Source organism: Urocampus carinirostris, chromosome 6, assembly GCF_059441175.1.
Source record: "Urocampus carinirostris isolate Australia breed hairy pipefish chromosome 6, RoL_Ucar_1.0, whole genome shotgun sequence".
Lineage (NCBI taxonomy): Eukaryota > Metazoa > Chordata > Actinopteri > Syngnathiformes > Syngnathidae > Urocampus > Urocampus carinirostris.
The window spans coordinates 12320646-12347165 of record NC_142354.1 but is presented as its reverse complement, the minus strand read 5'-3'; the positions used below and the strand labels follow the sequence as shown (position 1 = coordinate 12347165).

General features: G+C 39.0%; 1 protein-coding gene across 2 annotated transcripts in view; it reads right to left on the bottom strand.

Annotated features, from left to right (window-relative positions):
- plxna1b (plexin A1b) overlaps positions 1 to 26520 on the bottom strand; it is a 321328-nt gene that overhangs the window by 229693 nt on the left and 65115 nt on the right. For both annotated transcript variants that reach the window (XM_088337907.1, XM_088337908.1), the window contains exon 3: positions 17465 to 17647. In XM_088337907.1, coding sequence (XP_088194033.1) covers positions 17465 to 17647 — 183 coding nt within the window. The remainder of the gene's footprint in view (positions 1 to 17464; positions 17648 to 26520) is intronic.

Genomic DNA, 26520 nt, shown 5'->3' with positions numbered 1-26520 from the left:
TAATTGCATTTGCTCTGTAGTCAATGCGCCTCTTTTATTAAAAATATATTTCAGAAGACTGTTTTCTGGTTGTGCGCCTTATAATCCTGTGCATTTTATAGTGCGCAAAATACGGTACAGTACTAGTGACGAACAAATAGAATAGAATAGAATATAACTTTATTGTCATTGTTACAAAATGGGTTAACATATTGTGACAACGAAATTGGGCATATAATAATAATATATAATATATATATAATAATAAATAATCCCTTACAGATGTCCCTCCCTAAATTCAACAAAGTACCATGCTTGGTTATTCTCGCCTCAAAAGTGTGCTCTTTGCTTGATCCCACGTGTTTATAAGGTGTGCTGGTACATCATACTTACATAAGAATGGACTTGCACTATATATGGATGGATAAAAAAGTGGCATTTTGCTGTGGGTGCAGAAAAAAATGCAACGGTCCCAGATAAATCATCTCACATACAGTACATGAGGGTTTTTAAGCGAGTAGTATGGAATTTGCATCATTGTTCTCTGTACTACAGACCCAGAAGGCTTTGAAGCATACACATATACTGGATCAAGGAAACACACACAAGCAAACATATTCATTGTGTTTCACTTTAATATATGTATATACTGTGGAAATCCACTTTATATGGGTCGTTGTGGAATGCATTAACCGCAAAAATTGAGGAAATACTGTATTAAGTTCTAACATTTCCTACCAAGAACACTGGCGCTAGTTGATATGAACTCGTATAACATCCCCTTTATGCATGCCAGCCCGTTGTCATGTTTCCTTCCTGTTTATCCTATTGTGCGCGCCTATGTACTTGCCGTCATTAATGAGGGTGTGCATGTGTGTGCGAAGGCTCCCTTGGGACGCGGTTTGCCGTGCTTTAATTAGCTTAATCCACCAGCAACACATGGATGGGGAAGCTGGGAATGAGTGGGGTTTGATCATCCTCGGAAGGCGAGGTGGCTGAGGATACTCGAGAGGAGAATATCTCTTTTTTCTCCATTCGTTTCTCCCCGAACACACAAAGGAGCCCCTCGGTCTTGGCAGCATCGCTCGTTGGCCAAGCTATTGCGAAACCTGCAGGGAGGTGGAAACGCTTTCTGAAATGACCACATGTGCTCCAGGAGGCCAGCTAAAGCATTTCCAGAGAGACTGTGCATTTACGGAGAAGCCAAGCTAAATGACCAATTAAATATAATAGCGAGGACTTAAATGGCGGGAGCTAATTTATGATAGCAAGTGCACGCTATGGAGACTATAGAGTCAAAACTGGGAATGTTAGAAAAAGGGAAAAAGTAAACCAGTGAAGAAGCGATGAAGAAAAAAACAACAGTCAGGGGATTACATTAAAAGAATCAGCTCAGTAAATCAGCTAATGACAAATTCTACAGGGAAAAGAGTGCAGCGGTAAAAAAATAAGACACATGCGTGTTAATAAATCAAAGAGACAAACGGGCTCTGGGTCAAAATGAGAGAATGAGGTAGTCGGACTTCTAAGACAAAAAAGATGGCAAATGAATGATGGCTGGTTTAAAGTCAATAAATCGAAGCAATTGTGTAAATTTAGTCTGGCAATAAGGACCTCCCCCCAAAAACATTGAAAACAGAAAGAGAAAGAAAACACGTCCTCTGCATGACATTCCTGAGCCATTTTTAATTACTTACGGCTTAATGGCCAAAAATCGCATCGATACAAAGTCAGCTAATGCACAAACAATGCCATGATCTTTTTTTTTTCTCTTTCTATCCGTTAATGCTTTAATAAAGCCTTAAGCTGGTGGAAATAATTAGTCCACTCTTAGTTCCAAGACCCAAAATCCAGGCGACATCCACGACACAAGGTTGACTTGAATTGTACCTTATAGTTGCTCTTTTGTGAAGATTTAACATTGACTGGAAATATAGCTTAGTTAAGAGCAGAAAATGGCTTGGCGGAAATTTAACAGGGTCCCCTTATTGTAGATGAAGTACCTTAAATCGTACGTTATAGCTCAGTGGTAATGTATGCCTTGGCTACGTACTGTGACCAATTTACTTTCATAGGTGAGCAAATTCATCGTGTAAGCTGGAAATAAGGTCACGTTGCACTAGTATGTGTTTGAGTTGGGGAAACATCTGTATATAATTTCAAATGGTGGTATGCTAATACAGTATTCTCTTGATTTTCACGATTAATCCGTTCGATAAACACCACTCTGGCTTACTTGCTATAAAAATGCCTGTATTGGGTGATTTCTTCAGAATGAAATGAAATGATCTACATTTTATATAGCGCTTTTCAAGTCAAGACTTCCCAAAGCGCTTTACAGTGTGCTTCACACATTTCCCAAAAGCGGCCGTGCAGCCATGTAAGGCGCTAACCTGCATATTGGGGGTATTGGGGGTTCAGTGTCTTACCCAAGGACACTTTGACATGTAACACGGAGGAGCCAGGATTCGAACTGCGATCTCTTGATCCCAAGACGAGCGCTCTACCTCCTGAGCCACTGCCGCCCCCAGGAAACATTTCTGCTTAATGTTCTGCCCCAACAGCTACTTCTACCAGAAGTGGACTCCGGGGCTTCATCACTCTTGCTGCTGCTAGATCTTAGTGCCGCCTTTGACACTGTGGACCATAATATCTAACTAGAACGGTTGGAAAAATGTATTAGTCTCTCAGGAACCGTCCTCTTATAGTTCAGATCCTACCTCTCAGATAGAAAGCACTGTGTTAAATATGGTGAAATGACATCTGAGCCCTTTAGTGTTACCTGTGGTGTTCCGCAGGGTTCAGTACTTGGCCCCCTTCTTTTCAGCATTTACATGCTTCCATTAGGTAATATTATTCGCAAGTATAATATCAGTTTCCATTGCTACGCAGATGACACTCAACTATATCTTCCGAGGGAGGAATCTGCCACACTATACTGTGGAAATTTGGAGGCCTGCCTCACTGAGGTAAAAGAATGGATGTCACTCAACTTATTGCGCCTTGCCTATGAAACGACCGAAATGTTAGTTATTGGTCCATCTAAATGCCGTGACTTGTTCTCAAAAACTGCTCTGAACATTGACAAATATAATATCACCCAGAGTGACTCAGTCAAAAATTTAAGTGACATATTTGACCCAAAACTGTCCTTTCAAACACACATTAAGAATATTACTAGAACAGCTTTTCTCCATATTTGCAACATTGATAAATTCGCCCTATGCTTTCTCACTTGACTTAACATTACTTGAATAAAGTACTACAGTCCATTTGTAGTGGATATAACAGTTGTATCAATCCTTATGTTACGTATATCTATGTTTATGGCGGACCACATACAAGCACAATTTAAAACAAGGGACCACAGTTTTGGAGCAAAAAAGGAAAGTAGTTTGTCTATTCGGGTAAGTGACATGAATAACATCATCCGTTTTTAATGTCTAAAGTTAAATGCAGAAACAAATTCTATTTTCGTAATAACGTTGCTCGTGCTAGGCCCCTCATTGCTCACAAACTGCATTTAAAGGGGGTTAGTTGCTTGTTCTTAGTTGAATAAACGCTCCTATCAGTTCCCAGGAAACAGACGTCTGTTCTCAGATCGGTTTGAGTCTTGAACTGACAAAAATGTGACTTGCAGAGTAAGCAAAAGTCAGGCGTTGATACAGCAAGGGATCACTGCATTGCCATGCTGTACCCCACTAAACAAGGGTGTGACTAAACCCTCTGTGATGCGACAGTTAAACATTTGGCAGCAGCACTGTTACCAAAGCCAAGTCAAGCTGTAGATTAAGCACGAACACAATCATCTCCGGAAGAAGGAAGTTAAGATAATAGGCAAGTGGTTCCCTCTAAATATGTGTTTTGCTTGCAAACTTGAGGGTTAACTGTGTAGTTGTCATGGAGGCCTCCACAGGAGACGAGTAGAGGTTTGGGTGTGAGCAAATATTGTAAGCGTTTAGCACATGGGACGTAAGGACTAGGTGGTTCTACCGGAAAAAGTGTGGAGACAAGATTGTATAGACGTGGTGGAATTCAGCAGAGTAGCTATGCATTTAAATGACAGGGTAGGCGAGCAATTAGTTAAACAGCACGAGACTACGCTACGCTATGTAGGAATGATGAATGTGCAGGAGCCGTACCTCATGGGTAATATGCTTCTGTAGCCACTGTGGGCCTCAGATACAGTAGTCCCAACACATATGTCATCCACATTAAGCCGCAGTTAAACATTCAAACCGAATAACATTCAACCGTGTAATCTGCTGACTTTTCTGTGCCTTCATTTCACACATAAAATACTCGCGTGTACAGTTTGTATACAAATGAGCACGTATTCCTAAAGGAGCGTAATCATCCAGACAACTCAACCTCAGCAGATCTCATCAAAATGATCTACTGTAAATCTATTAGCCTGGCGACGGATAATCGGAAAAGCTTCCCTGAGAGTGCCTGCCTCTTTGCATTCTTCACACTAGATTAACTAATTTGATAGAAACATATTTACAGTCATTTACGCTTTAAATTTGGTGTAACTGAGAAAGCGGCGTGAGCAAGAGGCCGAAAACTTCTCCATTCCCATATGACCGACCTTTATGCTAATGTAGCAATAAAATCTTGCGCTGATACTTTAAGGTTTATGTACTTTCACTACAAGGTAGTTAACAGATGATGAAGGGTGTGCAGCCAAAGTAGGCTAAGCCAAAGCATACATGGAGAGATGCTGGGTTTAATTGCAAGGAAATAAGTGCGAGAACATTGAGGAGGTAGTAAGAATGCTGGCCAAAGGTAATTTTAGCCTACTGTGCTATTTGCGCGTGACCCTCTGGACACTGCGAGTGTCCAAAATTCCCACTGTGAAGATTTGCACACCACTGAGGGAACATATTTTGTAGACTCATCTTCAGGCTGTGAGTGATGTTGCATAAGCTAGATCCATATAAAATCTTTCTAAAGTTGAAAATAGGTAATGGTGTAGACCCCTGGAATGCCACGACCGCGCCTTAATACATTTTTCACTTAACTGAGCAGAGTAAAATGTTTTTCCCCACTACTCAGCATTTTCTCTACCATACGACACCAACTACAAATTATTTGGCATGCCCCAAAACTTTATTGTGTTTGTTTGGATGTCAAATTACGGCATTAAGGCATTGGTTCTCAGCTGGTCTGACTTTAGGACCCACTATTCCACTCTAATGATAAACTGTGACCAAAATCAAGAAAAAAATTAAACTTCTCAAATATAAGGATTGTGTAGTTTAAAGCAATGATAGAATCTAGTCACCCTTTTTCCAGAAAACAAAATGATCAGCAAAACAAAGACTTCTAGTACCGTGCATACTACATCACATAAATGCGACCCCCTAAAACTGCTTTAAAATAGCCACATGCTACAAGATATTCCAAATAATGATAAAGTGTGTGCCTAAAAATCGCTAATTATTTAATTATGTAGTTTATATAGGTTAATATAAAGGTAAAAAGCTAAAACTATAACATTTTTAAACCATATACTGTTGCGCTTCAATGGCAGATGCATGTACACCATTTTCGTGTTTTGCAATCGTTTCCTGCCAAGGAGCCACAAGGCAGCGCCAAAGACCCACATATGGCTCCAGAGCAAGTTTAGCAGGTCAAGAAGTTTTAATTTGTTGGTGATAGAAAGCATCTCCCTCTGTCTTTTCCTGCTTTTGTGGGTCCAGAGCGTTTTCTTGACATTATGGCTTTTAGAGAAAGTTGAGAATTAAAACGATTTGCGCATATATAATGTAGGTTCGTCGGGTTGTTTTAAGTATTAGTACAACTTGGACCGCAACACCATTGACGTGCAGACAGACAAGCAGAAAAGGGGTAGGGCAACTCCATAGCCAATCAGAATGCAGAAGACAATGGACGATAGAAATCGTGATAGAGGAAAATATGACTGTACATGTATATTTATTTATAATGCTATTTAATTTGTGGTACCGATAACACACATATGTAGTACTTGAGATAGATAGATAGATAGATAGATAGATAGATAGATAGATAGATAGATAGATAGATAGATAGATAGATAGATAGATAGATAGATAGATAGATAGATAGATAGATAGATAGATAGATAGATAGATAGATAGATAGATAGATAGATAGATAGATTATTCATCCCCGCAGGGAAATTCACATTTCCAGCAGCATCCCTTCGCTGAGAACAATACAATAATAAAGCAAAAGGAGTACAATATACAAATACCCAATGTGACGTGCTAATAACCACTGTAGCGTGTTGTATAGAGTATTTAAATAGTGCTACATAAAATACACACTGCAATAAAAGTACGGTAATATGCAATGTATGGGATGTGGTTTATATAACTATTCTTCTATTGTACCAGAGGTTTCTGAACTCATAGTTACGATAAGTTAATATCCCTCGCAATGTTACAATTTCACTTTGCGATCCTCAACGTAGAACGGATTCATATCATATCCTCGGTAGTCTTCTGTACAACACTTTTACAGTTTTTAGAAAGCTGAATAAGGACCCTAGATTGCCTTGTTAATTAAACTCCTACTAGCTCCATTTAAATGCATTTTTGACATCCATATCCTTCACTGGCACTTACTCGGGACAAAACATAATTGGCATCCAAATATTATAAAAGCATAGTGCTTGAGATGACCTAGAAACACCCTTTCCAGGTCCTCATCAGGATCATGCGAGTATCCCAACTTGTATCCACTCCTCTGATCTTCCTTTCAAATTGGATTCTAGCTTGACACATTTATTATTCATCTCCTCTATTCTAAAAGATTTTTTCTCAGGCTCTCTCACTTGGTCTCTTCATTGTGCCTCATTAACCCTTGAAAGTGGCGAATTATGTCTGGCATTGAAAAGTCGTGAACGAGTGCCGTGCAGTCACACGGAGCAGAAGTGAGTAAAGAGTGCGATAGCGATGACAGATTCCGGGAATGAACTGTCCTCATCTGTGACTTGTGGACGTACGAATCTTAAAGTGACTGCATGGGTGAAGTTAATTGGCAAGATTTGATAACTTTCTGCAATTAATAGCGACCCATAAAACAACCAGTTTAGAAATATGGATCATTATCGTTGATGAGAAGTCTGAAGATAAAAAAGTACGGTTGGAGAAAGCAGTTTAATAAGACCGCAGAGGCGGGAGGACATGTTTCATTGTAGATGACGCGGAATTCAATCTTTTAAGAGCCTCTAATAATCTCGACCCTTGCAGCAAAAGTCTAACAGTAATTATTTAAAACGTATTCGAGGTGAGGGCATCTGATATGTACAGCATGTCGGGTCTTTCTACATCTATAAGCATGTAACGCATATGGAGCCTGCCAGCCTCTTGCTTTAATTGGAGAAAATGATTATAGTTGTGTGTGTGTAGCGTCACACGACACCTCCACGCATAAGTAACTAACACTCGGCTGTTATCAAGAGAGGAATTGGAATCATTGATTGCAAGCGCAGAGAGTGGAAAGAGAATATGTGAGCAGCAGATGAAACAGAAAGGAAAAGAGCAGACGGAGAAGACAATGTTAAGAAGCCGCGTTATTAATTCATAACGGTGGTTATACATTGGCAATTTAAATAAGAATGAGATTGCCTTTGAGTCATGCGAACGCGCTTACAGTAGTAAAGCATCTCTATTTGTGTGGCCCACATTTACTAATAGTCACTGTATGAATAAAATGCAGACAAATTCAATAGCAAATAAATATTTACACTCAAACCAGAGGAAAATTTCAATGGGTAGTTTCTTTATCTCATTTTATTTGCAAAAATGTCTGATCCGAGTGAGCATGAAGAGGAAAATTGAATTCCAATGACAAAAAGAGTATTGCAATATTAAACATTGTTTAAGCGCAACAAGCAAATCAAATATTGTACAGTGAACCCTCACTATAATGCTGTTCACGTCTCACGGTTGTGCTACTTCACTGATTTGCATCATGCCTTGTGCTCTGCATTCTGATTGCCTAAATAGTCTTTTTGAGTCTTCTCTACTAGTGGGTTAATGACGTTGTAGTATAATATGTACCAGCATGTAAGATAGCTTGTGAAATTTACTATGTACGTGCAATTTCTCTTTCAATTCCAAGTTTTTCTGAAATCATAAATGTGGATAAATGCATTCAACTATATAATATTGTAGTATTCACTGATTTTGTAACTCACCGGTTCTTTTGGGAACATAACCCCTGCGATAAATTAGGGTTAACTGTATTAAAATTAACTGATTAGCTGAAAGTGATTAGATGTAAATTATGCATGTTAGGTAAAAAATTGTCCAATTCTGCAATGTGCAAAAAAAAAAACCTGGTCATCAGGTGCAATTAATTTCCACCCAACACAATTGTAAGGGGGGAAAAATCGTCAAGTTCGATTTCCAGTTCTGAAATCAAATTTGCATCACTTATATACTTCAATATTTTCTTGATTATCTTTCAGCAGCAATGATTCCAAAAATGTTGCCAAAAATTCACTGTTCACAATGCACAATTCTTCATTGCATTATTATCATTCTAACTTGGACCAATTTTTAAGCACTATGTTGTTATTATTAGAGCGTATTCACCCTGAAAGATCATTTTCTTCAAAGTCTTTATATTTCATGTTTTACCCTGGAGTGCCATGTCTAATGTTGTTGCATGCAATGTTTCAGGATGCTGATGTTAATGACAATGAAGGAATTATAAAAAGTCTCACTGGTATTGGTTGATTTCTCGAGGAAATTTCGGATTTAATTTTTGCCGGCACTGCGTTTATTAAGTTTCGGCTTGAGTACTGTAACGTATTGCTCTTTGGACTGTAGCTGGTTTAAAATGCAGCTGCAGGACTATTGACTAAGACAATAACGTTTAACCATATCACTCCTATATTATCTAACTAGCTCTGACTCCCATTCCGCTTAAGATGCGACTTTAAGGTTTTCTTACTAACATACAGATGTTTGCATGGACTTTCCCCCTCTCATCACTCTGTATTGATTTCTCCCTATGAATTGTGCAGGCCCGAGAGCATTTTTTAAATCTAGAGCTAACACAAATTTCTATTATACAGCTTATGATTGATGCCCACCCCATACTTCTTTTCCCGTCCTTTCCAGGCTGCCTGGCTGGTGGTGAAATAAGGGAAAACGACATATCGAGATGAGCCAGCACCATGGTCATACCGGAAGGGGGATTACCACTCAAAGTTTCTCTGTTTCCTCATGTTGAGGTTTTTGAGTTTTTCCTTGCCCGCATGTTGGTTTAAGATCAGGGTATAGTGTAATTGTAGCCTGTGCAGCCTCTTGTGTGATCTTGTTTATTAAGGGCTATAGGCTTGTTGTTAGGGGTTAAAATGTGACTTGACTTGCCTCGCAAAATGCTAGTCTTTGCTACTAGCAAGCCAGATACTAACACACCTTTGTACATGGGACGCAGCAATGGAAACACAATTTTGTAACATGTAAGAGACAGGCACGGCATTTGGTTGATATTGGTGACATGAATTAAATCATCTTTTAGTAAATGTCAAAAGTTAAATGCAGAAAACAGACCTCCATGACAACTATTTTCATAATGACTTACTGACTTTTTTAAGACTGCACAAGCCACAATTACACCATCCCATGATCTGAAACTGGCCTGCGGGCGAGGAAAAACTCAAAAACATCAGAATAAGAAAAATAAGAAACCATGAGAAGTGTTCACAGGATTCATTCGGATAGCTCCAATCACTTCCCAGAAAACCAAAAGCTCTTGTCCGACTGGTACTTTTAAAGTGACACCAAAATTCTGCGAGGTACTCAAAACTCTGCAGAACTAATTAACAGAAAAAGAAATCGACATGCACCAAGGACAAGAAAGTCGAAGGGAAGGGAACATTGTACAATTTAGGACCCCTGTTTTGAAAAAGAAGACGATGACTCCTTGTTGAGTTCAAAGTCTTGAGATAGAAATATAAAGCTACGGAGAGATAAATTACAGAGTCTTTCTATGAATAATATATGGTACGAGACGGTGCGGTACCCACTTGCTAACCTACTCGTTGCCCCTCATAAAGTGCATGCAGAAGAGAGCCGACTTGATTTGATTCCAGATTGCATGCCAAGAGAGAACTTGTGTTTGAGTGGGAGTGAACGAGGATGGAAGAAAAAAAAAAGAGAGATGGCAACGGATAGACAGAGGGAGACATACTGTACATGCTTCACTTGTCGCAGTGGCGCTATGGCGGAACAAGCCACGATCAAATGAGGAAACGCTATCAAGACCCTGTGCCGTCAAGGGGAAAAAAGAAATAAGTGGAGAAAATGACACTTTTTGCTGTTAATTTGGGAGCGTGGCGATAAGATTGGATGACTGATGGCGCTAGGGAAGGAGTTCAATTAACTGGAAAAAGATGTACTTAAGCAGAGCGTATATGAACCATTTTTGTCGGGAGCAGTTAGTTTGAGCTCTATCTGAACTCTTCAGCGATCTTTGCATTTCCCGTCTCGTTTTCGCATGTGTGTGTGACCGCATCCAGTTGCATGAACTAATGACCGAGCGCCGGCTAACGCTTGCACAAAGCCAACCTCTGTTTTGCTGCCCGGGTCAAACAACTCGTGGCTCAGTCTAAAAAAGAATAGACACATGCACAACAAATGCGAATGGGATTCAAAGCCCTTTGGAAAAGGGATGTACTGAAATAAAACATTAGGGCTAAAACTGACACCAGAAAATGATATTATATAATGAATTAGGTACTCTTTTTTTAACTGGCCTCTTAAAAAAAGTACATAACAAAATGATCAACACGTATATTATTAACGCTAATTTTACCAGTTTCATTTATTTGATTATCATAAAACAAAACAAAAAAACAGTGCTTGAAAATTCCAATCAGATAAAGTAAATCAGAAGAAGTACATCCATTAAGACATCGAAAACACAAATAAAACAAGCAAGTATAATGTAGAGTCATACGGGGGTCTGCAACACAAAATATTGAAAGAGTCATCTTGGACTAAAAGCAGAAAACAGAAACCATATTACTTCCAATTATCAATAATTTTTTTTAAAAAGCACCAGAAAGCCACCAGGAAGCGCCAAAGATCCGCATGCAGCTCCAGAACCGCATGTTGCTGACCCCCGGAGTAATACAGAGCTTACAGCTGCTACACAGCATGTTAGAATTAAATATCTTTGAGGGATTTTTGCTTTTAATGGGCAAGTAAGTTAATAATGGCAGGAAAACAAAAGTAGGATGGAATTGATGATAACGGTGCAGTAGTAGGCGCAGTCTAATGCGACAAATTAGTTGCGCTTGCATAAAAAGTAATAGAAATAATAAACTCGTTGCACAGAGCCGAGCACCAGCCAATCCACTTCAGGGACAAATGGGTCAGCTGTAATGTTAACATGTAAACATTAGCCAAAGTCCAGCTGACTAAAAAACATAGAAACAGAACAAAAAAAAAACAGTCGCCCCCTACACAAACTTGCGCCCGAGTGAAAGCCAGCTTCACATGGCTCACCTCACTTCAGAAGAGATGTCATGACAGCATCGTCTTTTACAAGTTTTATTTTTACTTTCGCCCGAAATTGATCATGCACCTTTGGTCATTTTCATCAGAAGACTTTCTGTGCCAAAAATGTCGTGCATCGCTACTTAGGAGTCATTTAAAGTGCATTTTAAAAATGCAAACAACCTGACGTTGCCTCTTCGCAAACAATGCCACAAGGGAAAAACTTCTGCAAAGTAGACTTTACTTAGATTGCGTCAGATGGTCGTCAAGCTGTCAACACCAATACAGGTGAGCACACTCAAACACACGCCAGGGAGTTTGACAGGTCAGCAGAAAAAAGCGGTAGCACAAAGGCAGTCAATTAGACCGTGTTACAATGAAGAGTGGACCCGGTGGAATACACCAATTTGCTCCACACCGCAATATACACAAGCTATGTCAGTTTAATAACACCAAGGTTAACACTGAACTACAAGTAGAGGAGACAGTTTTCACTTTATAATTTGGAATACTGTGCTTTTTTTGGCCTTTCTTTACTGTATTTTCCCCACAGTAAGACATTAAGTTCCTGTTTTGTATGACAAAAAAACAAACAAATAAAAACCAAGCTTTATATTGCATCACAATATCGTGAAAATTCTGATACGGTATTGGCAGCATTACCTCTAATAATCCCTTTAACTCTCCGCATTCAGTTCAGAACTTTATGTGGTCTCTAAAAATTCTGCAAGTCGGCAATACTATAATGTTTGTAGTGTTTATTTGCTAAGGGTCCCAAGACTTGCAGTGATGCTACAGGGAGAAGCAAGAACATGATAACCATGGAAACAAGGCATGCAATTACCAAGAAATACAAAAGCGGCACACTCATCGTTAAAGAATATGGTCGTAACCAATGATCTCGATAATCGAGGCAGTTAATAAGTATAAGGAGGCGATACATGTAACAAAGTTTTCCAAGGGCATGAAAATTCTTGCAAGTGGAAGTTTTAAAATCTATTTGCATTTTAATTCCTTGTCTCCTCCCTATCTTCCTCCACTCACTAACACCACTGTATTTACTAATTTGTAGTACTCATAAGTAGTACTTAAAGTTTTATTGATGCGGAGGTAAAAGAGTGGAGAGATTGCTTAACCTATCACAATGTAGAACAAAATGCACTATGACAATCAGTGTTTCCAGCATCGTGAATAAGAGTAGTGTGATAATGATAAAAGCTCTGATGCTTTTTTTGTGTGTTATCTGTGCCACTAGTGGTTCAGTGATGAAGTGTCTGTGCCCTCACCGCCACGACCCAAGTTTAAAACCAGGTGCATGCAATGTCATGCGATTTGAGCCTGCAACTATTATCGATCAATCAATCATTGATCAAATACAGTAGTATATCATAATACCTCATTTAGTAACACGCACCGATAAATACTCTATGCATTTCTATTATTATCCTCAGTATACAGCGGTATAAAAGGGGCACCAGGTTATAAGGCACACTTTTAAATTTCTGGCCCATTTGGGGTTTTTACGTGTGCTCCATAGTCCGGAAAATACAGTACTTTCTTTCCGTTGACAATCCCAGAATAATGTATCATTATTGTTACTCTAAGATCTTAACTGACTCTAATGTAGCACAACGTTGAAATCTACAACTCCCTAAAGAGACAGACGGCAGCTCAAATCTTTTCCAAGACGAAAAGTAAGCGAGGAGGCAGACAGACGAGCAGACACGCTGACCGATGTCAAGCCAAATTGAGCAGTTCCAGATATTGTAGCAGCCAAATGAAATGTGGGCTTTTTAATCCAAAATATTAAATGCGGCGTATGGCCCGCCCCACCGCTGTGTCCTTGACCACAGTGAAATCCGGATGACCGCTGGTATTTGTTAATCACGCCACCTTCATCACTTTAATCCCTTTTGAGTTGATCTCATTCTCTCTCGACAAGCCAAAAGAGAACATTTCATCACAGGCAGCCTGTGTATTCCTTTGATACGAATAAGAAACAGAAAAATATATGGATGGATACGACTGTGTCAGATTTTTTTGCCCCGACCTGTATTGTGAGTTTAATTGCTTTCCATCAATCTTTTCCTGCCCTTTCTCTAAAACTGACTGTACAAAGCACCAGAAAAATGCCCTCGAGTCGTCTATTCATCCATTCTACAGATATTCTTGCCCCCCTTTCAAGAAGCCTTGAGGCATGGCTATATAAACATGGCTATACAGGAATGTTCTCCAGGGGAAAGCATAAACAACAGGGACAACCTCTGTATTTTCAGCTTGAGCCACCCACAAAACTGTCAGCGGCTAAGAACCCTGTATTGGAATGCAACACAAACAGTAAACTCATTGTGAACGCAACTTAGTAAATAGTTTTAATTTACTGTGATGCAAGATGACATGATAGTACGATATTCTCTCAACAATTAGTCACACTGATATTCTTTTTGATGTTACTTATTTTCTTTTCAGGCTTTTATTGCATGTTTATACTGGAGTGCCAAGTTTAATCTTGTTGTGAACAATGCACACTATGTTGTACTAATACTAGAAACATACAGTGCATACGATTATAATTCACAATTTTTCGCCAGTCATGACAAAGTACATAAAGGACTTAAAGATGATCGGACACATTTTCTATTGCAGCAGAAAAGGAAACTAGTTTTTTTGAAAGCTATCTTCGCAGGGGGCAGCACGGCGGCGCAGTGGTTAGCGCTTGTGCGGCACAGTTCATGTCATGGGAACCTGTTGTGGGTTCAAATCCAGCTCCAGACTTCCTGTGCGGAGTTTGTATGTTCTCCCCGTGCTTGCGTGGGTTTCCTCCGGGCACTCCGGTTTCCGCCCACGTTCCAAAAACATGCATTTCAGGTGAATTGGCCGGTCCAAATTGTCCCTAGGTGTGAATGAGCGAATGAGTTGTCTGTCCCTGTGTGCCCTGCGATTGGCTGGCAACCAGTTCAGGGTGTCCCCTGCCCACTGCCCGGAGATGGCTGGGATGGGCTCCAGCCCCCCCGCGACCCTGATGAGGATAAGCGGTACGGCTGATGAGATGAGATGAGATGAGATCTTCGCAGGGCTTGTTTTACTCTAACTTTTTACTATAACATAATTTTTGCCTTTTATTTGTTTTGTTTTTTGTTTTGATCGAAACTGAAAATGCTCTTTTGATTATTTTCATTGGGCAAAAGATTGTGGCAGAAATGTGGTACATATTTATAAAATAGAAAATTTAAAACAAGAAGTGCAGAAATGAGTTCTGCAGACTGATGCTGGGAAAAACAAGTGACACCAGAAACTGGAAAGTAAAAGAAAATAAAATGTTACTTCTTGCACTGTGAGTTCCTGGTTGAGGTGAATTGGTTAGTTGTGTTGAATTCTTAATTTATTTTAAAAGGTTTCAGGGAGCTATGCAGGTTTTATGTACATTTATACAAGTGCCTGTTACCCTAATTTTCATTCCTGTACCGTTTTTGTTAAAGTGAAAGATAAGTCATGTTGGTTGTGTTGAAATTCTTATTTATTTACTGTAAAAGGTTTCAGACAGCTATTACAGTTTTATTTGAATTCATAACACATATTCTGTGTTTCCTTTTATATTATTGAAGATTTTCAAGCTTTTACCATGGATGAATATCGGCCTCCTCTTGATACTAATAATTGGTATCGTTATTAACCCTGAAAAAGCCATATCAGTTGATCCCTAATTATCCATCCATTCAGCCATTATCTGCACCGCTTATCCTCAGTAGGGTCGCGGGGGTGCTGGAGCCCATCCCAGCTGTCTTCGGGCAGTGGGCAGGGGACACCCTCAACTGGTTGCCAGCCAGTCGCAGGGCACACAGAGACGGACAATTCAATCGCTCATTCGCACCTAGGGACAATTTGGAACGGCCAATTAACCTAACATGCATGTTTTTGGAATGTGGGAGGAAACCCCGAGTGCCCGGAAGAAACCCACGCAAGCATGGGGATAACATGCAAACTCCACACAGGATGTTCGATCTCATGACCTCAGAACTGTGCCGCACACCTGCTAACACTGCGCTGCCATGCTGCCCATCCCTAATTATTTATTTATTTATTCATTTGGGTATGTAAAAAAGTTGGCCAGCAAGAACGGCCTAAAAACAGACCAAACCCGAATTCCATTCTATTTAATTCTTTGCTCCAGTCAGTGTAAGGTATGATGAATCAACAGTGTAAAGCCTCGCTTGTACTAAAAACTAAATTCCCATCGATCAGTAACGCCATATAGATTTTGTTGTCCAGCCCTAGTTTCATATAAAGAGTATACAAAGTTCAAGCTCAATCATCTCTTGTCCTTTTTACTTTAATTATTTTCATTTCTCACAGTCTAAACTTTACCAGCAATCAATAAAGGAGTTGCTGTGTGTGTACATCTATAAACGCATTTTATTCACCGGAGTGATGCGCACACACATCTATCAAAGCGGGAGCACAATCACACGGAAGAAGGCCACAAGAATAGCAAAGTAAAGACAGAGAATAGCTGTCATCTTGACAAATGCGCAACGCTAAATCATAGTCCGGCGTCCATTGTTCTCCTCCTTCAATCCCTCCTGGACACCACATGGCAAATAACAAGATGCATCTTGTGAATGGCAAACGCTACGCGCATACACAAATATGCGTTTGAAAGTCCTCTGACGAATCTTCTCATCACATATTCATGGTATTTAATTGTTGACGAGAAGGAGAATGGCGTGGCGAGCGCGGCTCCCGGGAGTGTGATCATTTATAGGCAGAGCCCACGAGCACACATCGCTTTTCATGCAAGTCTCCTCCATCATTTTTCAGTCATCCTTTTAATTGATGACACGGCAAAGAGCCTTTGAGCGTCGCCGCCAATGGACTGATCGAAAGCGGACCTTTAAAATTGGCGCCGAGCCGGAATGCGGGAACTGTTACCATACCGGTCAACCTGTACGTTTTTGCCGTACAAAGTACGTTTATTATACATTTTAAGACGCACGCGACGTACAAGAAAATCTGTATGGAAAAACGCAAATTTGACAATTATGGGTACCATCCGGTATACACAGACTATCACGAAACGGCAAATCAATCAAGTCAAATGAGTTCGCCGCGGTAGCCTCTATCTCGGTATCGTTTTTTTTTCGTTGCGAACGAAGCGAGCGGTTTGATGCTACTGTGCGCATGCATCTGCCGCCTCGGATTTCATGTGGTAGTTATGTGGTTAAAAGAAGTCCGTCTCTTTTTAGAGAACCGGCTTTTTCGGTTTAACTCATTAAAGGGAGCTGGCATTCGAACGACTCACTTGCTTTGATGCATTATATTACGAATCATTATTGTTGTATTAAGAAGTTAAGAAAAAAAGGAAGTATAAAAGGAAAAAAATTAAAAAGACAGGTTTGTGGTTATCCCTTTAATCAGTATATTACCAACAATAATTTCATGCAGAAAATGAATTCATAATTTGAATTAAAAAATGTATTATTCTACTTAATTGTTTTTGCATGTATTTTTTCCTTCTACAGTGAACGTCCAATCTACATTTTTAAACTTTTTTATAATAAACCTCATTCATGTCGAGCAACTCAGTATCTCACAACAAAATGTTAATTAACACTATGACAAAGAAACACATGTGCAATATACATGTTAAACTACATAAATAAACACGTTTGAAAAAAAAATATGGTGTAAGATTATTTTGTATTTTGTAAGGGAAAATACAACATTTTGTAAGGGCATGGAGCCGTGGAGCTTGACAGGTATGTGTTACTGTTACGCGAGACTTACATGACAATCCATGAGGGCAAAGCCATAGACTTTCAGCAAACGCCTCGTTAAACTAACGTGTTTCAAATCGCTACTGAAATGTCATAGGGAAAATGAGTCTAGCTGCGTTAAATCTTGGCTTTCTAGTGTGTGCAGAGAGTGGGAAGGGTGTTCGTTGCAACGGGAAGGGCTTTAAAAACAAACACTTTTGGTACCTTTTTCAGTTTGCCGTTGCGGGTGCCGACAAAGGCAACTGTGTTTCCGCGGTAGTCGTACGCCGCCACCGAGGTCATGCCGTCATCTTTGTCCAGGAAGAGGGGGATGCCCTCGATAGTGCTGGTTCCGCCCAGGGGTTGGTTGAAGTCTTGGCCGCAAAAGTTGTCATCGATCTGCAATGGCTGCGGGACAACAAGACAAATGATATCAGCTGGTAATTTTCAATACAGTTTTTGATAAAGTATTCCAAAGTGTTCAAATAAGCCCCGTTCAGGTATGACATATATAGCTTTATAAAGTTTTCACATTTTAATCTGGTAGAATAAGTTTGGGCCGAAACAAATCCAGCCTGATCAGACCAGGGCCCTCGGGTATTAAAGCCTGATCAAGCCCCAGCCCAACCAATTAACTTATTTATTGATTTTATCTTTGAAAACATGGGAGGAGGGGAGGTGATTTTTTTTTAGTCTATTGTTACAGCATTATTGTTATTATAAGTATTGTGTTTATTTTTATTTTATTATCACTGGTGCCGCAGTGACATTATGCGCATTATGACGTTGAGGGATGGGTATTGCGAAGATTAGTGTATAAAATATGTGATTATTGTAACTATTATAATTATTGATATCTGACCTATGTAATAAGTATATCCATGAGATTTTGTTGTATTGGACACAAGAGGAGCTATCTATAAAATGTCTTTAATAGGGAAGATAAAGGGGTAGGAAAAGAAAAATAAGCATCTGCTTCTGACTACCCCTTTTCGAACATGTTATGTGACATTATTCTGTTGTTGACTAATTGTTTTTGTCCTGTTTTTATTTTTATGTTCGAAATAAAAGTTTTCATTCATTCATTCATTCAATGTCACAAAAGATGCTGGTCTGCTATTGCTTTGCATCACAACATCAGAAAGATGTCAATATCTTATTGTCTCACCTACATCACACAATGCCCCTCACTTTATTTATTCAGCCCAGAATATCTTGCTTCAAATACTTTCCTGGTTAGTGCTAGTCCCTTTGCATCAACCCACTAACTCCACCGTACCAGCTCAAGTCACATCACATCAAAGGTAAACAAAATGTCATTCATCCTTTACAAGCATATTAACTATATCATTTCATTATCTACACATTTATTACATAGAAGTACTATGGTACTTACTATATACAATTTTGTTGCTCATTTTTGTTTGTGGCTTTTGATTTAGGCACAGTACAAAAACATCTACTGCTAATTACCTAAAGGAAAGAAATAATAATAATAATAATAATTTCCTTTGTATTGTCATTCTTTGTAACAATGTACACAGAACGAAATGTCGATACACCTGAAAATGAATATCTCCACAAAAACTGCGATACAATACAAATATACAATGCATAACCATGTGACCAAAGGGGAGTAGGATGAAGCTTTGGTTTTAACTGTTTAATTTATACTCTGTTTTCCTTGTTTAATATGCATGTCCAATTTTCAGAACACATTAAGGAATTACCACAGGTTTCTATTCCCCTGCCATACAACGATTTCACTATACGATCCCCACCTCAGAAGGGATTAATAGAATAGAATAGAATAGAATATACCTTTATTGTCATTGTTACAAAATGGGTTAACATATTGTGACAACAAAATTGGGCATGACACTCCAGTTTCACAAATTCACAGTGAGGTGAAAAAGCCAAGAAGATAAAGGGACAGAGAAGATAACGTTATAAAACAAGGAGGATAAGGTTATAGTTATAATTTACACAACATTTACACAAGAAATGTCGGCATGTAGGATGTTACATACAGTTGGTATCGTAAGGGTTTGTGCAATTATACATTTGGTGCAAAAAAAGTGCAAAAAAATAGTCAACATAAGCATTTGGTGCAAAAATAGTCATCATAGTGCAAAAAAAAATAGTCGAACATTGTGCAAGGTAAGCAGTAAACATAGTGCAGTCAACATGTGCAAGAAACATAGACATGTTCGTATGAGGTAGAATTAATATCATAGACCGGGGTCTACGCTATCTTATTACACTTTGCATTCTACCAAATCAACAATTTGTCTCAAATAACCCCTGCAGGACCCGTTCGGAAGCAAGGAGGGTCCTAAAATCCCCACCCCTCGTTTGTTTCCACACAAAAGTCCGCAACGCAGAATAGGCCAATGTTGCATCAATCCACTTAAACTATCAACTTTCGGTGATGCACCTACACGTTAAGTGGCTCATTCAAGTCTGGCCCATTCAGAAGTGAGACTTTTTTTCCTCCCCCCTTTCCAGGCAGAGCCATGTCGTGCAGAAGCTTATTGTAAAGTGCTCAGACATGCTGGTGACCATGTGACAATATCTGGAGCATTCCAGCGTCATAGAGAGACCATCACCCCGGGCACTCCACTGACCCATATGACGCCCTTATCAGATAGCGGGCTCGCATGTCACATGTTGGCTGCAATCCATAAAAAAGCACATTCTCGCATTTTGTTGATAATTTCATTTTCGGCTGATAACACCAAAAAAATTGAAAAGATGTACCGGATTTTTGGGACTATAAGGTGCACCTAAAAACCCCAATTTGGTCGGAAATATGAAAGTGCCCCTTATAAACTGGTGCTCAAAATATAACAAAAAAATACAGGGGAAAAGATTGAAAATGCACACAGTAATTATAAGTATGCGTTAACATACAATATTTTACTGTATTTTATTGTAGTTGAGAAATAATTGTGCAAAGAATGATCAAAACATTAAAGATTACTAACCTAAATTGTGTGCTACAGGAATCCAACTCAAGGTGATTGCAACTCCACTTTCCTACTCGACCACCAGTGGTACAGATGACATACGACAAGGCATTTATTTAATCCTCACATTATTTTCACGGTGCCAGGCACAAGGATTTGGATGGTGCATTTTGATAGTTGAAACTGTCTCCCCACTTCTTCCCCAATGAATGTTTGAGAAAGTCTTTCAACCAAATACTATAAAAGCTCTTTGAGTACGTATACATTTTTTGTCCTCTGCTCCAGCAAACCTTTACCCTCTACGACATCAATCAACATCAAACATCGACGTCAAAAAATTTAGCAACGTCAGCAGATAGTGCTAATGCTACGTTCGCTACGCTAATAGGCTTAGGAATGCTTATAAATAATCTGGAGCGCTTTTAGTGTGGACAATTCTGTACATTTTTTAATTAAATTGGGCAAAAGACATGCAAAAAAAATGAAAAAGATGCAGCCATCAGAACATCATTATTTGAAGCCTTTTTTTTTGTTTTGGGGTCAGAACTGAAAATGCACTTTTGTTCCTTTTCATTGGTGGCAGAAATGTGACGTGTATTTACAAAATATAACAATATTCAAAACAAGAAGCGCAGAAAATATTTCTGCAGACTGATGCCGGGAAGAACAAGTTACTCCAGCAACTGGAAAGTAAAAGAAAGTAGGGAACAAAAAAAACAGAAAGCGTGATATCGATTTGCACTTCAGCTGCAGGGTATTTAGTCAGATTGAGAGGGTGAGGGTGGGAGCGTGTTATCTTTTGTCCGCCGTGGATCAATCAGATGATGTGTAGTGATAAGACCGTGGATTACACTGTCATTGACACACTCCCCAAGTGTGTGTATGTGAGAGAAGGGCGTGTTGCTTCGCTATTCCTCTCGAGACTTCAGTTAATGCACACGTACGCACTCAGCAGTTTATTGGCTCATCAATCAAACATGACCAGTTGACAAACTAACTTTTACTCACTTGTTCATTATAAAGAGATTCTTTGAGGTTGGCAAATTGTTTTAAATGTGGAATTAAAATATTTGAATCCCTCACTACTTCGTGTTTTGTACTTTGCAGCCTTAGTGCATCGCGGCCTGAAAAATATTCCAATCGGCAACTGGCAGTGCGCACTTTTCTGGCCATAATTTCTGCCTAAAATGAACTGCACTTGTGTGACCGTGGTTCATCTTCCCCGGTTGCATATTGCTGAGAGCATGGGCCGATCTAGGAATGATTTTTTGGGGGGACTTTGTGGCCCACCTACAATAAACTGCCGATCCATTATCCGCAGTCATTGGTGAGAGTGGGGACCGAGAGAAGTAATTTGTGTCATATGTGGTGGCTCTTTTTTTCCGTTCTTTACGCCTAAAATTAACAGAACATGCAGCTGAAATCCATTATCCCTGGTCGACCACTGCTGCAAGGAAAGGCATGTTAAAAATGGGGGAAAGGGCAAAACTTTGCAGATTTAAAGATCTAAACTAAGGATTACAGTACAAGATCAACAAAGCTACATTTAGTAGACAAAAATATGAGTACAAGTACTCAGATCTCAAGTTTGTTACTGAAAAAAAAGTAAAATTATCAACATTTAGACCAACAAGATATTTTGTCAAAAGTTAGTGTGTCTCCCTGCTAGTCAGACTTTGGCTCATGCTAACATGCTAATGCTGCAGAGCTAAGTTACTACGGTTGAGACGTTTGAATTCATAAACACGTACTTTGTGTCTTACATACAGTCAGTTTGTCCTTGAAGACGACTGGCTAGTGTGCGGCGAGAGTTTCATTTACTACTGTTAATTTATTTTGGTAACTTCTTTGTTGCATTACACGACAGCTACATCAAGTCTCAAGTCTCTCTTACTCTTGTTTTCCTGCCACTATTCACTCTCCTGTCCACGTTTTTTTTTTGTAAGAACTAACCACTTTACTCAATGGAAAACGTACTTTTTCTGTTTGCAGTTTCATTTCTGTATCAACGCAGGCTGGATATTCTGAAGCTCTTTAATACATTTTAATTTATTTTAATGAGGATTTAATAAATTAAAGGGAAAATGTGTAATATCTAGTGCCTCATTATGTTACAAAAACCTTAGTTCAATAAAAAAAAAACTTTGATTTGAATAATGGGCAAAAAAACAAACTATCATTCCGATGTTAATTTTTATAAATATTCCTGGTGGAAAAATTCGGACTTCTTTACATAGTGAAATCCATACCTAGTAGTCGCCACCATGTTTGTCTGGCATCTTGCTGCTACGCTGTGCTCATTTGGCTGGTTTTCATTCACATTAGACAATACAGCTACATCTAGTGGTAAAATATTACACAATGCACATTTTAAGTAATGTGACTGTCAGTTATTTATCATTATATATTGCACCATTTTAGCCAGCGAGGGCAAAATATGTATTTTTTCGCAGAGTTTCATTTAGTTTTCAGTTTCTGCACCAAACATTCTTTTGGGTGTATCCCTTCTATTTTGGTCAAAACGTGAATATGTGTGGTGGTGATAAACATGGAGGTCGAAGACAAGGTTGATCTCTGTCGCAATCTGAAAGATTTAAGACTTTTACATCGATATTTACGGCTAGTGGCCCCTTCCTCATATAACTTTCTATTGTGGCCGCAAATGGCAATGAGGCAACTCTTTAAACAGCGCTAATTACACGCTGACAAAAAACAAGTTTGTGCTTGTCAGCTAGTGTGTTTCCTCACACAAAACTGGACAGCTATAATGTGAACTTGTAAACTTGAGCAAACTTTTGCGACTGAGTACACACTCACAAGCCAGAAACTATTACAGTCAACCCGATAAACGCCCACGCTGGATATCAGCCGGTGTCAAATATTGGTCGCAGATGAATCTCCACGAGTCCGTCTTAAACAAAACACTCACGGAAAACATTCAGACGGCGAGAAACACAGTGCTGCGTGAAACTGCAGGTTAAAGGTCCTAGAAAATTCCTAGAGATCTATAAAACTCCATGCAGAACGAGACACATTCCCTTAAGAATTCAAGCTGATTTTGTTTGCACTCTGGATGGAAGAGTTGAGCATATTTAAGGTTCCGTTGTGTTTAATAGGGTGTGCAACAACCCAGCAGGGATGAAAGAGTTCAGCCAACAACCTGCCACAGAACAGTGGGATTTAACAAACATGGGGAAGGAATATTCCGTGTGTGCATTGGAGTCTACGTTGAAGTGAACCGTGGGTTGCGTAGCTGTGGCTTTCCGAGCATAGTAGCAAAGGACATGTATTATTAATCTTGAATTTCTTTGGGGCATGTCCTGTAGATGCAAGACACACTAAAACCTAGATCAGGGGTGGGAAACCAAAGGCCAGGGTTCATACGCCTTTTTCATGACCAAAATCAAGCACTTTAAGGACCTTCATAGACAATTTTTCAATTTATCCAGTACCAATAATGAAGGAAATCTGGAGTGAACTAGATATTTTGCAGATCCAAGAAAATATCTGTGATTCACATATGCAATTTGTAATCTTGTTACATGCCTTTATCAAGACATGTGATTCTTAGATCTCTGTAATATATTTTTAGATCTGAACAAAACGTGTGTAAATATGTTTGAGAGGAATATCATAATATGTAGCTTACATTTTCAGTTGCAGAAAGTTCTTCCCATTACAATTTACCCCTAGGAAACTGTACCGAAATGGTACATAAACCTTCCACTAATACACACTTCATAGTGCCCTGTTCGGTATAGCAAGCACTTGACCAGCAGGGGGCAATTCCATTCAAACTAATGCCAGCCGCCGAAAAATACAAGGGAAGAAATGCAATGGCAAAGCCGATCAACCAGAGAGCAGTCTCAGAGTCATTTTAGGCAGACTTAATGTAAAACATGGCAAGAATTTCAAGCATTTACTTGCATGTCACCCAAAATCCATGCATTTTTTAATCCTGGAAAACACAACACTAAAATTCAAGCATTTTCACTGATTGCATGCACCCGAACGAACCCTGCAACGCCTGTAGACAACATACGAAGCTTAATTTGGTAAATAGTAAAATATCATATTAAATATCAAATTAAATAGTAAAAAATTGTTGTTTATTTGGTACTACGCTTGTCCCAAGTGTCCCTTGTGTGATGTGCTCGAAGGGTGCAAATATCTGGCAACATTTTTTTCTCCTTGATAATTTTTTATTTATTTCTTTTCTTTATCAAGATATTAATCAAATTGTATAGGAGAAAAAACACTAAATAATTAACCTTGTTGCATTTTGTTTTTTAATACTAATTATCAAATTGTGTGCTTAAAAAATAACCTATTATTTTACTTTTGTTTGATTCTTTATGATAAAATGGTCTCTTTATAAAAAGGTACAAGATGAAATATACCATGTAAAAGTCTGCATTTATATTTAATCATAAATGCATAGGAGAAAAATTAGTTGGCCCCCGTTATCGATTTTCCTCAAGTATTAATAAAGTATCAGATTCAAGACTGTATTCGCAGGTACAAAAATTCCAATGAATATATTTATTTTCCTCCTGGCAAAGTCCCTTAGTTTCTTTATTTTATTGAAACTTACGAATCAATTGATTTATTGTTCTATGCCTTTTCTTATCCCAAACTAAATTCCACTTGACTCCAATATAGAGCTAATTAAAGCTAACATCCATCCATCCATTATCTGCACCGCTTACCATCTGTAGGGTCGCGAGGGCGCTGGAGCCCATCCCAGCTATCTTTGGGCAGTGGGCAGGGGACACCCTGAACTGGTTGCCAGCCAGTCGCAGGGCACACAGGGACAGACAATTCACTCGCTCATTCACACCTAGGGAGAATTTGGACCGGCCAATTAACATGACATGCATGTTTTTGGAATGTGGGAGGAAACCAGAATGCCTGGAGGAAACCAGAATGCCTGGAGGAAACCCACACAACCAAGGGGAGAACATGCAAACTACACAGGAAGGTTCGATCTCATGACCTACGAACTGTGCCACACACGCGCTAACCACTGCGCCGTCGTGCTTCCCATTGGAGCTAACAACTAGCCTTAAATAATGCCTATTTAAATTACGCTATTAAAATATTTGCACATTTCCACCAGAAGCAAAACTGTATATGTAAACTTTCAAAACAATTATTCTGCAATCCTTCATGTAAGCAGACTTATCACATATATTTGTCAAAACGGGACATTAACAAAATTCTTTTTACTTTAGAAAAACAAGGTCCAACCGCTAAAAATGTTTGAAATGTTGCGCAATAAAACATCTTTATTCAAAAATGTACTTATATAATTAGATTATTCAATTAAAATGCATTCACAAGCATTCACAATTGAGTCTTTTCATTGTTTTTATTAAAACAGAACCTTCATTTTGACAGCTACCTGACCACCAATTGAGGAAGTTCACTCCACCACAAGTGAGGAATGCATGCGTCATTTTCAATGTCATCAAAACAGAGTTAAATATAAACTTGACTTATTTGTGATCTTTGGCTTGACATGTGTCTGACAAATAGTCACGACCGTGGTTTTTCTCGCAAAGGCTTGTTTGTACTCGCTACTTGAAACGGAGTCATTCAGCAGGCGCCAGGCAAGCATGTAAATGTAAATCCACCCGCAATTACACTCGCTTATTACCGATGCTCTGTGGCCAAGAAAAGCTGATTGCTATTTCTCTAACATTTGGTCAAATTTATGTGTGCCAGTATTACTTCTGCCTTGGGTGGAATATATTAGCTTTAAAAAGAACAACAAAGGAATTGTGTGAGTGATGCATTTGATTCTATCTCAAGAAAGGTTTTGTGGAGAGTAATCACAGAGTCCAACTTAAAACAGGTAAAATTGCAGGTAAAAAAAATACAAAAAGACTCATGAGAATCAGAACATAGCTATTCCTCAGAAAGAATGCTGCCGATAGGACGATGTTGTTCAAAGGTGAGGCGGGCCATGCCAAGCTGGCTTCTACTTGGGGGCAAATTAATACACAACGCAACAGATTATTTTTCATTTCTCAAGTAAAGAAGGATATGGAGGTCGTCTTATAATCTTTTCCAGCTTGTCGTATGGAAAATACTGTATTTTATTACTTTTTTTATTGTCCATGTTTTATTTTCGGGTTTGTGTCAAGTTTTTCACATTTTCAGGTTTTGGTCCCAACACTAGTTACACCAGTAAGTACACTTTCCTTCTCTGTGAGTCTGTATATGTGTCGTGAGTGCACATCTGAGCAAGCCATAAATTTGAAAGAAAATGAATTATCTGCCGACAAACTCGGGTGCAATGCTTCCTCA